The 16,874-nt window shown below is 32.4% G+C and overlaps 1 protein-coding gene across 1 annotated transcript in view; it reads right to left on the bottom strand.

Annotated features, from left to right (window-relative positions):
- The window catches only part of LOC148601693 (cell surface hyaluronidase-like), a 32,224-nt gene extending 27,392 nt beyond the window's left edge, over positions 1 to 4,832 (bottom strand). Inside the window, exon 1 of the mRNA XM_088554423.1 lies at positions 4,713 to 4,832. Coding sequence (XP_088410549.1) covers positions 4,713 to 4,832 — 120 coding nt within the window. The remainder of the gene's footprint in view (positions 1 to 4,712) is intronic.
- Between the last annotated feature and the right edge of the window lie 12,042 nt (positions 4,833 to 16,874).

Below are 16,874 nucleotides of genomic sequence, written 5' to 3'. Positions count from 1 at the left end.
GGTACACTTGGTCCATGCTCCTAGCTTTTGGTGGAGTCCGAGTTGCTCATTTATTTGTGTTACTTTGTATGTATTATTTTGGTTATTTTATGTTCTTTGTTGTATGTGTCTGTTTTCCATGTCTAGTCTTTGTCCCTGGATTACAATCTTTTTATTTCCGCTAGAATCTTGGTTCCCTTGATTATACCTCGTTGAGTCAAAAATCCAATTTTTTCCTTTATTTTATTCTTCACATATTTAGATATTATCTGTGCCTGGTTTTATCTCAATTGAGATTTCCTCAAATCCTTCCTCAAAACTGGGATATCGGACATTCCAATCACTTTAAGTTAAAGATTTGAAGAAAATCTCAGTTTGAGATTTTTTAGGAAACCGGCCAAAGACAGCCCAATGTCTCAGCTTTCAACTTGTACCAAGAAAATTGTCGTAACACATATAAGGCAATCATGGCGTACCATAATTTTAAAGTTAAAAATTTATTAGTGTACCATACAGCATTAAATCCTGGTATGAGGTTCATATTCGGATACGTAAGACTCTTAATTGCTTTTATTTTATTCATTCTTAGTAATTTCACATTTTTCGTATTGTAAGAAGTCAATATACGGTTCGTGCTTGGTACCATCTTGTTTGTTTATTGTTTGTTATGAACTATTGGTAACCTTTGAACAAAAGATGAAATTTATATAAAATACAAATTAAAAGCTTTAATTTGTAGGATAAGGCCAATTGATTTAAAATTTAGTGAAACTTAAAAGGTTTCAAGTCAAAATGTTACAAAGCAATTCATAAATAAATCTTCATTTGTAAGTTTAAAAGGTCGCGAGCCAATCACTTTAACTAGACACTAAAATGTAGAAATAAACTGATTTCATATGACTTATACTTGTGCAGCTTATCTTGTCAAAAATAGTTAAAAACCCAAATTAATTTGATGAATGATTTAAAAATGGAGCAAAATACGTCTTACTTTCTATGTTAGGAAGAAATTATATTCCAGAAAATGTATTCATGGCTATTTTTTTAACCATTTTTTTTCCTCTTATTTATTAAAAAGCTGAAAATTTGACATGACTGCTCTTTTCATTTGTTTTTTTAGTGGAAAGACAAACTTAATTTTAGATTGCATGAAAAGCAGTGCATGATATACGATTGCCCCTTTTCTTTACGTTATTTGGATTGGAAAAACAAACTGAAATAACTTTATATTACATGAACAACAGTGCATGGTTTATATAGAATTACTTCTCTTAATTTAATACAGAATCTCCTCTTAAATTATTATAAGAATTGAGGCCTCTATATCAGAAAGTATGTGCTTCAGAGATTTCATTATTAGTAAAGCAGTTTTAATTATCTTTTTAAAAAAAATTATCTATAATAATAATTAATAATTATAGCATGATACTGACCCTGTGACGAACGTCTAAAAAAACTAATATAAATAGCAAAAGTGGATTAAAAAACACATGGAGATCAATATTGCCCCTCTAACTTTCGTCCCAAACTCTGTTCCGAAGACAAATTATGTTAGGATGCTAGAAGTTTGATATAAGTAGTAAATTAAATGCACTTGTGGTTTAATATATATCTTGTTTAAGGCACCGAAGAATGTCATTACATTTGTAGTTGTCTAAAAAAAATTTGCTACATCCTTATCGTTGTACAGTATTCTATATCATATACTTAGTTTTAATATTAATCTATACTAGAGGATGCCCGCGAAATCGCGGTCGATTGAGCAAAGTGTGGACACAGTACTAATTTGACGATTCCAAACAAAATGAGTAATTGTTGTAAAGGATCTACGATCATCTACCATACATCAATGGTGTACAGTTTTGTTTAAATTGCTTTAGTAGTTAAAGAGGTTTGTTTGTTTGTTTGTTTGTTGGGGTTTAACGTCCGAGCAGCAATATTTCAGCTATATTCAGACGATTGGTTAAAGAGGAGTTGCCCACTAAACTTTCAGGGGACTTGGTTCTTTTGACTCATAATTTTTTTTTTATTTCATCATGCCAATGCACTTTCCTGGAAAAAATGGTTTAATCTGGGACTAAGAATCTGTTACATTGGTCCCAGGTTTAATTTTACCCAGAGGTATGGGAAAAGCTGATGTTTTACGTCAACGATGACGACACAGACAAACTCAAAGGAAAGACTATAAAAGTTTATATGGCCCGTTGAGGAAAAAACAAACTCCATTAAAATACACTTGCAAAAGACAATCTGACTGCTCCAGACATGCGTTGCGTCAATGACGTATTTTTGCAGCGATCGATTAATTCAAGATTAGCAGTCTCTACCTGTAACCCTGGTGCTATTAGCTGGTAATCCTGAGGCTTCGCCCAATATTTCACTCCATGGCCAGTGGGCAGCAAGAGAGTAACCTTAATTTTTATTTTATCAAGAATTCTGCTTATATGCGCGTTTACGGGGCCTCCTTGGTCTGGTTTGAGGGTGTTAACGTTTTTTTCATTGTCGAAGACCCTCATACAACATCAAGATGCATAAGAGGCAATAAAGCCCTGTTCCTTGATATCGATTATTTTCAATGTATCATGTGAGTTCTTTTTGTCAGACGCACATTCACTCCGTAACCACCCTTTTATATGTATATACAAATATGCGATCAACCCCCAAACTGGGACTTGTTTTGCTCGTAATTTTGTAATGGTTGAATTGGCGAGAAAAGTCGAAGGGGGACTTTCTAGCATTTAAGTCCTATTATTCAGCGAAATTTCCTGTTACTTATCAATGAATTACGCCCAATAATGCTTCAAAATAGGTTATCAAAGTGGTCTCTTGCTAACTCGAAAAATATTTTTATCTAGCTCCAAATCGAACTTGCATGTATTTTTGGGCTTAATAACAACTGTAAAAAGTTTTGTTTATCAAATGGAAAAAAAAACCGGGAGACGAACGGACAGACAGACGGGACACTCAACTGATTTTTTTTTCATAATAAAAAGTTTTGCCTTCAATCACACTTTATCCGAACTGTACATTTTGTTCGAACAGCTAGAACTTTTTATCATACAATGTAATAAAAGAAAGACAACTATATGTATACTATAAGCTTTTCAGACTTTGTACTACATTTTTAAGTCATTCTAAATGTGTGAAAATGTCATTTCCTGTTTGTTTGTGATTGATGATCCAGTCGTCCGGGGGGGGGTTCGGGAGGGAGGGAAGGGGCAGCTTGGCAGGCATTGACACTAACAATAGTCCAGTATTTAGCCCTGTGCCATCCTAATTTGGAGAGGACTCCTTAAAAATTCTCCATGTTAGTCCCATGGACTATCTAAATTTTGATTATTATTCATCTAAGAACAGAACCGTCATTACCATCTGCGACTACCTACTTTACGAGTGGAGTAGTTCTGTTGTTCACCAAACAAACGAAGTTATTGTCAAACCATGCTGGATTGAAACCCTTTAATTTTCTGAAAGTTCTGCTTCACCCAGGGTCCATAAAAAATTCTAAATTTAATTTTAAATTTAATAATGCAAAACAATGGGAAGGGAGTGTATCAGTCATGCCAGTTTACACTTAAAAAGGGGGAGGGGTCCGGACTTCGGGTGCAGATGTTTACATATACAAAGGGGAAGGTTTATTTCGACACGTTCTACGCCTTTCCATGTCTGAACAGTTTTGCACCTCAGAAAAATGGTGGATGTATTTTAAAAAAAACAAAATAATGAACGTACAATACTCGTGTACATATGTACACATGTACATGATCCAGACAGTACGTCGATTGAGCATGCGCGAACCCATGGAACACATGAACCAATGCCGGTCTCAGAATTTGGATATTTTCCCGAAAATTCGCGTTTTCTGTAGAAAAAAAGATTGCATCAAAGACACATTAAGGAAGTGCACAACACTACATTTATCCCTCATATCCCAAATATATTCGACCTTGTATGGTTTAAAAGGAGTTGCGGCTCAAAGAAATCGGTCTCTTTCTTTAGTAGTATAGATTTCAAAGAAATGTGAATGTCAGAAGCGACAAAATGTATTCGTGTAAATCCAATACAATCACAGGATCAGTGTTCCCCTAACTGTCTAACTTGGTTTTGAACTATAGGCACCGGTTACTTATATAGCAATACGACAAACTACTTATTTATTTAAAATACTGTTTTTTAAGATTCGGAAATTAATGCATCATCTATAGAGTAATTATACCCCCGCATGCAAAGAGGAGGTATATAGTGATAGGGGTGTCCGTCCTATCGTCTGTAATTCTCTCGTTCCTTCCGTTACACAGTGAGATCCACCTCTTGTCCGTAACTCCTCCTATATCACTGAATAGAATTGAATACAGCTTTCGCGGAATACATGTATTTATTTCATGTTCCAATTGTGCACCCCCTATTTTAGATTTTGATCCGAATCAATATTGAGGTCCGGAGTTATTTGTATTAAATGGGGTAGTGGGGGTATCAAGTTAATGAGCAATGCTTACGGTTTTTAGTTGTAAGTTGTATTTAACTATAGGATATTTTAATAACTTTTAGTTACAGAAATATCCATACTTAGTAGGGAAAAAAAACTTAAAATTGATATTACTTGCAATTTAAAAATTTTCTTAAGGTAAAATTTATATTTTTCAAGTAAAAAACAATACCATAACAAATAATTGAATGCATGATATTTGTTAACCTAAAAAGAAAAGATTTTAATGAGAAAAATAAAATTTTACCGTATTTTCCCAAGCTTGGGCGTGGTCGCTCCATCTAATAAGATTTTGGTCATCCTCTGGACATTGGCAGTATATTTCTACCAAAATGTTCAGTAAAAGTAGAAGTACTCGTCGATTCATCCTTGAGAACTGAAAACTGAGAATTCATAACGATTTTCTCATGTATATAAAAGTATCTTCAATCAATCGTAAATTTTGACAGTTAATGTTTATTTCAGCTTTAAAAAAAGCCTTCAACCACAACATGATTATATATTACTATGTTTTCAAATGAAATTCATTACCCCTTGACATAGTCTGGTCATAGATAATTGTGATTAATGAAATTTAAACTTTAAATCTGCCTAGTGGGCAGTTTCAAGTCCGTTCTAGCAACTAAACATTGTGGCTAATCTGATTACAAGATGGCTAATCATGATACTAGTTATTTTGAGAAATTATTTGAAATTGAAAAAAAACTGAGTCTGAAAGAAGCTTTTATGGCGAATTTGAAACTTTCAAAATCGACTGAGTGGCCTCTTTCTAACAAGTTAACGTGTGCCTTGGTTTCCATCTCTTTGTGGCTGTAAGTGTCACTCGGTGGTAACAACGTACTGATCCACTATCATAATTACAAATGTATATAAATTGCGTTCCTTTTGAAGAAAAAGGGAATATTTCTTTTATTGAATTTGCATTACAATCGCTAGGACATTTTTGTCAATTTCACACTACGCGTGTATCAGAGAACGGGATGTTTACATCAAAAGATGAAATGATCAGTTAGCGTTGAACATTACCTAGTTTCCGATTCAGACACAGAGGCTAGTTACAATTGACTATATAGGTCATATACATTATCAGGGCCCGATATATATAAATAGCCATTGCCGAGTGATTAATCTGGTTCCGTATCTGGTTCCCTGGTTAATATAATAAGCGACCAAAAGATCGCTAAAAATTGATAGTTGATTGAAAAACATTCGGGTCATCACGATTACGAAAGAGTAATCATATCAAGGGAACCAAGATTCTAGCGGAAGTCACCCGATTTTAGAACATATCGCATTTGGGTCATTTCGGATGTTGAAAGTAAGCCAAAATCAGTGGCATAGAATACTCAAGTATTTGACGGTTAGCGACTTTGAAGACTTCAGTTTTTGATTTTATTTTATTATATTTTTTTTCGATAAAAGCTCTTTTTCTTAAATTGACATAAATGTTATGTTTTGTGATTTCATTTGTCATTAATGCACAGGTTAACCTTGTTCAAATTGAGTAAATATACCCATAGTTTTAATTTTTTTGTAGGCTATATATATATGTATATAATTTTTGTGGCAGTGATTTACGAAAGCCGACAACGGCAACTCTTTGGAAAAAGTTTTGCTTGACAATTCACGTTAAAAAGTTGAAAATTCTTGAGCTTTCAAGAAACTGTTTTAAAATTTCAACTTAACACAATCTTGACGTCATTAGGTTGAATTTTCAATAAATTCTCTTGATCTTTAAAGAAATATCTTGAAGTTTTCAAAGCACTATTGTGAAAAAACATGAAAACTTAGTGGCAGGTGATTAGTGGTAGTAATTGACCATAATGGACGGAAAACTTTCACCAATACTGTGACAATGAGAACTAGATAACCAAGAAAATATACACAAATACAAATATTAATTATAAAGCATATTTCATAATATGTGCACAACTCTACAAAGATATAAAGAAAATAAAGACTTGTATATGTAAATAGTGGATGATTTTGAAAATGAGGGTGCCATTGGGCTATTATTTGCTCATGTTTGCCAAAATTTGCACAATATTAACAAAATTATCCGACAAAATGGGTTTTCGACCCCAAGGAATCTCATAGATTCCCAACTCTTAAAATAGAGGCTACTCTCATTTCCACTGAGAGTTTTGTTATTAAGTTTTAAAAACAGACATCAAATTTTTCGAAAGCATTTCGTGTTTCAATTTTGGTAAATAATCACATTTGAATTTGCCCTGTGGAATATTTTAAATGTTATCATAATGAATAGTTGAAGAACACGATTTATCTATATAGCTATCTAGATAAACTATTCTTAATTAAAAAACAACACGTGTTTAAACCAATTTATTTCTTTATGGTAGAAGAAATCGAGCCATTGATATACTACACATTATGGTGTCAAAGCGTGTTTTAAAGCGTCTATCGTCGACAAATTACCTCTTATACTGCACAGTGCAAATAGTCTATTAATTATAATAGTTCAATATCTGGAAATAAAATTTTGAAAATGTATCCGTATTAATTTTGCATTGCGTGCGTAGTTCAAAATTCTGGACATTTCAGAAAAGATTGTTGTGTTCTTTTTTCGGTGGGTGCATGGCCAGTATTAGTAATTGGTTGCATTGAAGCATAGTTCCTAATGTAGTAAAGAAAATATATATATGTATATAGTGTCTGATCTCCGTGACAAATATACAACTGCTTATAAACTACATAAATTAATATCATCTTTTGTTTGTTTTAAATCTGAAACACTGTCAAACCTTTTATAGTAATGATATCAATGTTTTCATTATGATATAAACCAACATTTGGTGTGCTTAGTTTACATGTTTCAAATTACCAGCATCAAAATGAATGCCGTCGTGATGAACTCGTGGATAGTTACGGTGTATCCATCTGCGCCATGAAAACTGATTTGTTCAACGTGTCATAGTTTTCATTTCCTCTTTCGTCTACCCCGGACTTGACTTTTTATCAGCAACTCGGCGGGTGTTTCTAGAAAAGCAGAGGACGCTTAACCTACCGGTGCACCTGGTCCATGCTCCCAGTTTTTAGTTGAGTCCGAGTTGCTCATTTGCTTTTGTGACTTTGTATGTATGATTTTAGTTACTCTATGTTCTTTGTTGTGTATGCTTGATTACTCTTTAATACTCGCATTTATGCTGAGGAATACAACTATAAAATGTTGGAAACAATTAAAGTTATATTTGCGAACCATAAAAAGAGTACAAGTCCCTACACAGCACTTAGTCAGCGTCAATACCTTCTTATCATTACAAGTTTAAAATATAACTTTTCCGTATATGCATTTTAAGTGTTTGTTTAAACTCTATATTGTCTACCCTATATCGCATACCCTATAATCACATCCCTAGACCTATATCGCATAACTTATTCGCACCCCTTCACAGACTATACTTTAAGTACGGTTAAAATATGTGACAAGTTAAAATCTGTATCACCCACTGTATCAACCCTTGACCTATAACACCCCGCGGGACGATGGCCCTTGGAGTGATATAGGAGTCTCGGGTTGATGACATCTATTGGGAGCATGGACCAGGTGCGCCGGTATGGTAAGCGTCCTCTACTTTTGCTGTGTACACATATGAAAAGTTACACTTCTTGTCACACCGAAATTAGACTACATTCATAGTGGATAAATAGCTACATATTTTGCCGGTAGCCGGGAAACATAAGAGTTTATTTTTAACCGTTAAAATGAGTGAAATGGACAATTGCAGAATAGATAATACACACATATATAAAATTTCCATCGATGCTAGAACTCAATTTTGCAAAGCAAATTTCTAATCTTTCCCACTCGTACCGCTGTGACATTTATGGCATCACTACCTGCACTAGGTCCAGTGCCTTAAACTACTCTTCCAACTGGGCTATTTAAGAATACAACTTTCGCTGGTCATGTTGTGATTCCTCCTCGTGGGTAGTAGGTGTTGCTTTGTTGGAAGGAGGATAAATTAACGATACATGTCACATTAACTAAATATCTGAATGTTGTGTGTTGACGCACGCTGAAGTCGCACATCATTGTCATGCGGTAAAAATATTAACAATAATTAGACTACTGACACGTCTGACGCAAATTGGCTCACCAACAGTGAATCGAAAGTGTATGAAAGGCCCAAAAATGAGATCCGCCCTTATCAGTTTATCAAAAGTGAGGGAACATGGACAACAACGATGAAGATTAAAAAAGAAAAAAACACCACGTTTTTGGGTTGACACGGCAATTTTTGTACCTTGTAACCAACATATATCACAATAAAAACGAACGACAAGTGATCAAATGTCTTGAAATGTTAGAAAAAATGCATTTTGGGCTATGACACGCTACGCCCATATATGCCCGTGGTGAGCTCGATATCTACACACAAAAATATGCAAAAATGATGAAAAATAGTCACAAATCACCATTTTAGGGGATGACACGCCTCTTTGTACGCTTTTTGACTATTGTATTTGCCAAAAAAGTTGACAAAAAAATGGTCAAAGAGGACGAAAAGTGGACAAAAACAAATGATGGAAAAAAGTCAAAATTCACCATTTGACCAACATATCTGCCATTTAAAACGAAAATTTGTATAAAATCACCAACAAGCCCATTTTCACAACTTAAATTGTGTCCAAAATAATTTCCAAAAAAAAACCACAAAATGCGTCAAAAATAACAAAAAGTACTGAAAATTCACCACTTTTGTTATGCCCATTTTTGCACCATTTGACCAACTTACATTTTTGTAACACGTCCATTGACCAACATAACTGCAAAAATGGTTAAAAAAATACGTAAAAGATGTCAACAATTACCACTTTTGGGTTTGACACGCACTTTTTTGCTCATTTCGACCGAAAATATACCAAAAATGGCCGTTTATTTTTTGCCATGCGCCTATATAAGCCCGTGGTGAGCACATATTTGCCTAAAAATTATGAGAAAAATGTAAAAATAATTCCTTTTTAAGCTGTACATGTGGCGCCCATTCTTTCCCCAATGTTGAGCCCAATATCTATCCAAAAATGACAATTTTTGCACTTTCTGACCAACATATATCTGTCCAAAATTGACGAAAAATGATCAAACATCACAATTGTTTTTGGATGACACGCCCATTTATACCCATGGTGAATTATGTATCTGCCTAAAACAACAAATATTGTCCATAATGACCTCTTTTTGGGTTGATTCGCCTATTTTTACACCTTGTGACCAACACACAGTACTCTGATCATGTAAAACTTCCCACCTGTACGATGTACGGTACAACATATAAGATATATGATGCACCATACAAAGAATACGATATACAATGTGCGATGCGCGATATAGGCTAAAAACCACTAATTCCACTTCCCATAGGCTTCTATACTAATTTCACAATATTCAATGGCTTCTCTGGACTTTACCTTAACTTTAACCTGCAGATGACTATATATCAGCATGATTCTACATATGTCAGCTCACAATCCTCAGAATGGCATGTGGGGTTAGCAGATTTGCAGTGCAGTACTGGTCACCGGAAGTGAAGGGTCTATAAATAGCATGGGAAATCCCAGTGTTTTCACAAGATAGGGTTATATTTAAAAATCATTATGGAGATTAGGCTTCACATCACAAGAAGCAAAATGCACCTATAAAATGTACAGAAATGTTTTTCCTTTCAGAAACTGTTTAAATTTTTTAAATAAGATGAGAACTTTTTTCACAGCACTATGAGGAACAGGGGTAATTTCTGCGTAGGACTATTTTTGCGTAAGTTCCAAATGCTCATTGGTTGAATTGGTGGTCTGTAACCTAAAGAGTCACTTTTTGTCTTAGAAAAAATAAATAACTATACAGGTATCTTCCTACACACATACTGAATGCATTTGCAAAGTTTCAGTGGAATGTGACAAGCACTTTTTTAAATATTTGATTTTTAAATATAGGGTAACCAAGTTGTGCGAGCAAAAAAGTGAAAATATTCTACCATACTGAAATGCATTAAATATTTGCAAAGAACTTTTTCTGACTTTTCAAATAAAAAATATCAATCACAACTTGTTTTTTAACAATATTAATGAAGAAATAATTTTAAAAGTAATCATTTTCTGAGAAATTGGTCTATTTTTAAAAATTTATTTCTGACATGCCTCCCCCTTTTTCTTGATCACATGTCAAAAATCCTAAATCTTTAAATTTTCACAAAAGGTGATATATTTGGCTTTAAATTTGTAAATACAGTGTTTTCACATTAAAACATGACCAGTAAAGGGCACCTAAAGCAAAAAAAGTGCTCAATAATGGATTTTCCATGTTGCCATAGGGGAATGCTTATATGGCCTTAACCGCAGTAATGAAAGTGAGTTTTTCCTCATTTCTAACCTAATTTTTGCTCAAATCTACACAAAACTTGATTTCAAGTGCTTATTACTACCATATTTAGGTAAATATAGCCCTCAAAGTTTAATATTTGATATTTTTACTAAATTTTCTACACTTTTTAAAAGATAGGACATAAAAATCAGCCAAAAAGACCAATTTTCCATAATTTGGACCTATAACTTAAAAAAATGCATATTTTGAAGGATTTTTGTAGTGTATTCCTCTCATGGCAAAGTTAACAAGATCTTCAAGTAGTTTAAAGCTATTTCAAGAAACTTTTCATTTTGCCATGGCTTCAGCTTAAGAGTCACTTTTTGTCTTAGAAAAAATAAATAACTATACAGGTATCTTCCTACACACATACTGAATGCATTTGCAAAGTTTCAGTGGAATGTGACAAGCACTTTTTTAAATATTTGATTTTTAAATATAGGGTAACCAAGTTGTGCGAGCAAAAAAGTGAAAATATTCTACCATACTGAAATGCATTAAATATTTGCAAAGAACTTTTTCTGACTTTTCAAATAAAAAATATCAATCACAACTTGTTTTTTAACAATATTAATGAAGAAATAATTTTAAAAGTAATCATTTTCTGAGAAATTGGTCTATTTTTAAAAATTTATTTCTGACATGCCTCCCCCTTTTTCTTGATCACATGTCAAAAATCCTAAATCTTTAAATTTTCACAAAAGGTGATATATTTGGCTTTAAATTTGTAAATACAGTGTTTTCACATTAAAACATGACCAGTAAAGGGCACCTAAAGCAAAAAAAGTGCTCAATAATGGATTTTCCATGTTGCCATAGGGGAATGCTTATATGGCCTTAACCGCAGTAATGAAAGTGAGTTTTTCCTCATTTCTAACCTAATTTTTGCTCAAATCTACACAAAACTTGATTTCAAGTGCTTATTACTACCATATTTAGGTAAATATAGCCCTCAAAGTTTAATATTTGATATTTTTACTAAATTTTCTACACTTTTTAAAAGATAGGACATAAAAATCAGCCAAAAAGACCAATTTTCCATAATTTGGACCTATAACTTAAAAAAATGCATATTTTGAAGGATTTTTGTAGTGTATTCCTCTCATGGCAAAGTTAACAAGATCTTCAAGTAGTTTAAAGCTATTTCAAGAAACTTTTCATTTTGCCATGGCTTCAGCTTAAGAGTCACTTTTTGTCTTAGAAAAAATAAATAACTATACAGGTATCTTCCTACACACATACTGAATGCATTTGCAAAGTTTCAGTGGAATGTGACAAGCACTTTTTTAAATATTTGATTTTTAAATATAGGGTAACCAAGTTGTGCGAGCAAAAAAGTGAAAATATTCTACCATACTGAAATGCATTAAATATTTGCAAAGAACTTTTTCTGACTTTTCAAATAAAAAATATCAATCACAACTTGTTTTTTAACAATATTAATGAAGAAATAATTTTAAAAGTAATCATTTTCTGAGAAATTGGTCTATTTTTAAAAATTTATTTCTGACATGCCTCCCCCTTTTTCTTGATCACATGTCAAAAATCCTAAATCTTTAAATTTTCACAAAAGGTGATATATTTGGCTTTAAATTTGTAAATACAGTGTTTTCACATTAAAACATGACCAGTAAAGGGCACCTAAAGCAAAAAAAGTGCTCAATAATGGATTTTCCATGTTGCCATAGGGGAATGCTTATATGGCCTTAACCGCAGTAATGAAAGTGAGTTTTTCCTCATTTCTAACCTAATTTTTGCTCAAATCTACACAAAACTTGATTTCAAGTGCTTATTACTACCATATTTAGGTAAATATAGCCCTCAAAGTTTAATATTTGATATTTTTACTAAATTTTCTACACTTTTTAAAAGATAGGACATAAAAATCAGCCAAAAAGACCAATTTTCCATAATTTGGACCTATAACTTAAAAAAATGCATATTTTGAAGGATTTTTGTAGTGTATTCCTCTCATGGCAAAGTTAACAAGATCTTCAAGTAGTTTAAAGCTATTTCAAGAAACTTTTCATTTTGCCATGGCTTCAGCTTAAGGCTAAAAACCACTAATTCCACTTCCCATAGGCTTCTATGCTAATTTCACAATATTCAATGGCTTCTCTGGACTTTACCTTAACTTTAACCTGCAGATGACTATATATCAGCATGATTCTACATATGTCAGCTCACAATCCTCAGAATGGCATGTGGGGTTAGCAGACTTGCAGTGCAGTACTGGTCACCGGAAGTGAAGGGTCTATAAATAGCATGGGAAATCCCAGTGTTTTCACAAGATAGGGTTATATTTAAAAATCATTATGGAGATTAGGCTTCACATCACAAGAAGCAAAATGCACCTATAAAATGTACAGAAATGTTTTTCCTTTCAGAAACTGTTTAAATTTTTTAAATAAGATGAGAACTTTTTTCACAGCACTATGAGGAACAGGGGTAATTTCTGCGTAGGACTATTTTTGCGTACGTTCCAAATGCTCATTGGTTGAATTGGTGGTCTGTAACCTAAAGAGTCACTTTTTGTCTTAGAAAAAATAAATAACTATACAGGTATCTTCCTACACACATACTGAATGCATTTGCAAAGTTTCAGTGGAATGTGACAAGCACTTTTTTAAATATTTGATTTTTAAATATAGGGTAACCAAGTTGTGCGAGCAAAAAAGTGAAAATATTCTACCATACTGAAATGCATTAAATATTTGCAAAGAACTTTTTCTGACTTTTCAAATAAAAAATATCAATCACAACTTGTTTTTTAACAATATTAATGAAGAAATAATTTTAAAAGTAATCATTTTCTGAGAAATTGGTCTATTTTTAAAAATTTATTTCTGACATGCCTCCCCCTTTTTCTTGATCACATGTCAAAAATCCTAAATCTTTAAATTTTCACAAAAGGTGATATATTTGGCTTTAAATTTGTAAATACAGTGTTTTCACATTAAAACATGACCAGTAAAGGGCACCTAAAGCAAAAAAAGTGCTCAATAATGGATTTTCCATGTTGCCATAGGGGAATGCTTATATGGCCTTAACCGCAGTAATGAAAGTGAGTTTTTCCTCATTTCTAACCTAATTTTTGCTCAAATCTACACAAAACTTGATTTCAAGTGCTTATTACTACCATATTTAGGTAAATATAGCCCTCAAAGTTTAATATTTGATATTTTTACTAAATTTTCTACACTTTTTAAAAGATAGGACATAAAAATCAGCCAAAAAGACCAATTTTCCATAATTTGGACCTATAACTTAAAAAAATGCATATTTTGAAGGATTTTTGTAGTGTATTCCTCTCATGGCAAAGTTAACAAGATCTTCAAGTAGTTTAAAGCTATTTCAAGAAACTTTTCATTTTGCCATGGCTTCAGCTTAAGGCTAAAAACCACTAATTCCACTTCCCATAGGCTTCTATGCTAATTTCACAATATTCAATGGCTTCTCTGGACTTTACCTTAACTTTAACCTGCAGATGACTATATATCAGCATGATTCTACATATGTCAGCTCACAATCCTCAGAATGGCATGTGGGGTTAGCAGACTTGCAGTGCAGTACTGGTCACCGGAAGTGAAGGGTCTATAAATAGCATGGGAAATCCCAGTGTTTTCACAAGATAGGGTTATATTTAAAAATCATTATGGAGATTAGGCTTCACATCACAAGAAGCAAAATGCACCTATAAAATGTACAGAAATGTTTTTCCTTTCAGAAACTGTTTAAATTTTTTAAATAAGATGAGAACTTTTTTCACAGCACTATGAGGAACAGGGGTAATTTCTGCGTAGGACTATTTTTGCGTACGTTCCAAATGCTCATTGGTTGAATTGGTGGTCTGTAACCTAAAGAGTCACTTTTTGTCTTAGAAAAAATAAATAACTATACAGGTATCTTCCTACACACATACTGAATGCATTTGCAAAGTTTCAGTGGAATGTGACAAGCACTTTTTTAAATATTTGATTTTTAAATATAGGGTAACCAAGTTGTGCGAGCAAAAAAGTGAAAATATTCTACCATACTGAAATGCATTAAATATTTGCAAAGAACTTTTTCTGACTTTTCAAATAAAAAATATCAATCACAACTTGTTTTTTAACAATATTAATGAAGAAATAATTTTAAAAGTAATCATTTTCTGAGAAATTGGTCTATTTTTAAAAATTTATTTCTGACATGCCTCCCCCTTTTTCTTGATCACATGTCAAAAATCCTAAATCTTTAAATTTTCACAAAAGGTGATATATTTGGCTTTAAATTTGTAAATACAGTGTTTTCACATTAAAACATGACCAGTAAAGGGCACCTAAAGCAAAAAAAGTGCTCAATAATGGATTTTCCATGTTGCCATAGGGGAATGCTTATATGGCCTTAACCGCAGTAATGAAAGTGAGTTTTTCCTCATTTCTAACCTAATTTTTGCTCAAATCTACACAAAACTTGATTTCAAGTGCTTATTACTACCATATTTAGGTAAATATAGCCCTCAAAGTTTAATATTTGATATTTTTACTAAATTTTCTACACTTTTTAAAAGATAGGACATAAAAATCAGCCAAAAAGACCAATTTTCCATAATTTGGACCTATAACTTAAAAAAATGCATATTTTGAAGGATTTTTGTAGTGTATTCCTCTCATGGCAAAGTTAACAAGATCTTCAAGTAGTTTAAAGCTATTTCAAGAAACTTTTCATTTTGCCATGGCTTCAGCTTAAGAGTCACTTTTTGTCTTAGAAAAAATAAATAACTATACAGGTATCTTCCTACACACATACTGAATGCATTTGCAAAGTTTCAGTGGAATGTGACAAGCACTTTTTTAAATATTTGATTTTTAAATATAGGGTAACCAAGTTGTGCGAGCAAAAAAGTGAAAATATTCTACCATACTGAAATGCATTAAATATTTGCAAAGAACTTTTTCTGACTTTTCAAATAAAAAATATCAATCACAACTTGTTTTTTAACAATATTAATGAAGAAATAATTTTAAAAGTAATCATTTTCTGAGAAATTGGTCTATTTTTAAAAATTTATTTCTGACATGCCTCCCCCTTTTTCTTGATCACATGTCAAAAATCCTAAATCTTTAAATTTTCACAAAAGGTGATATATTTGGCTTTAAATTTGTAAATACAGTGTTTTCACATTAAAACATGACCAGTAAAGGGCACCTAAAGCAAAAAAAGTGCTCAATAATGGATTTTCCATGTTGCCATAGGGGAATGCTTATATGGCCTTAACCGCAGTAATGAAAGTGAGTTTTTCCTCATTTCTAACCTAATTTTTGCTCAAATCTACACAAAACTTGATTTCAAGTGCTTATTACTACCATATTTAGGTAAATATAGCCCTCAAAGTTTAATATTTGATATTTTTACTAAATTTTCTACACTTTTTAAAAGATAGGACATAAAAATCAGCCAAAAAGACCAATTTTCCATAATTTGGACCTATAACTTAAAAAAATGCATATTTTGAAGGATTTTTGTAGTGTATTCCTCTCATGGCAAAGTTAACAAGATCTTCAAGTAGTTTAAAGCTATTTCAAGAAACTTTTCATTTTGCCATGGCTTCAGCTTAAGAGTCACTTTTTGTCTTAGAAAAAATAAATAACTATACAGGTATCTTCCTACACACATACTGAATGCATTTGCAAAGTTTCAGTGGAATGTGACAAGCACTTTTTTAAATATTTGATTTTTAAATATAGGGTAACCAAGTTGTGCGAGCAAAAAAGTGAAAATATTCTACCATACTGAAATGCATTAAATATTTGCAAAGAACTTTTTCTGACTTTTCAAATAAAAAATATCAATCACAACTTGTTTTTTAACAATATTAATGAAGAAATAATTTTAAAAGTAATCATTTTCTGAGAAATTGGTCTATTTTTAAAAATTTATTTCTGACATGCCTCCCCCTTTTTCTTGATCACATGTCAAAAATCCTAAATCTTTAAATTTTCACAAAAGGTGATATATTTGGCTTTAAATTTGTAAATACAGTGTTTT

This window comes from Perna viridis, chromosome 12 (genome assembly GCF_037379345.1).
Source record: "Perna viridis isolate PV_CMFRI_1.1 ecotype Kerala chromosome 12, ASM3737934v1, whole genome shotgun sequence".
Lineage (NCBI taxonomy): Eukaryota > Metazoa > Mollusca > Bivalvia > Mytilida > Mytilidae > Perna > Perna viridis.
Note: the sequence above shows the minus strand (reverse complement) of the source record. Positions and strands in the feature narration are given on the sequence as shown.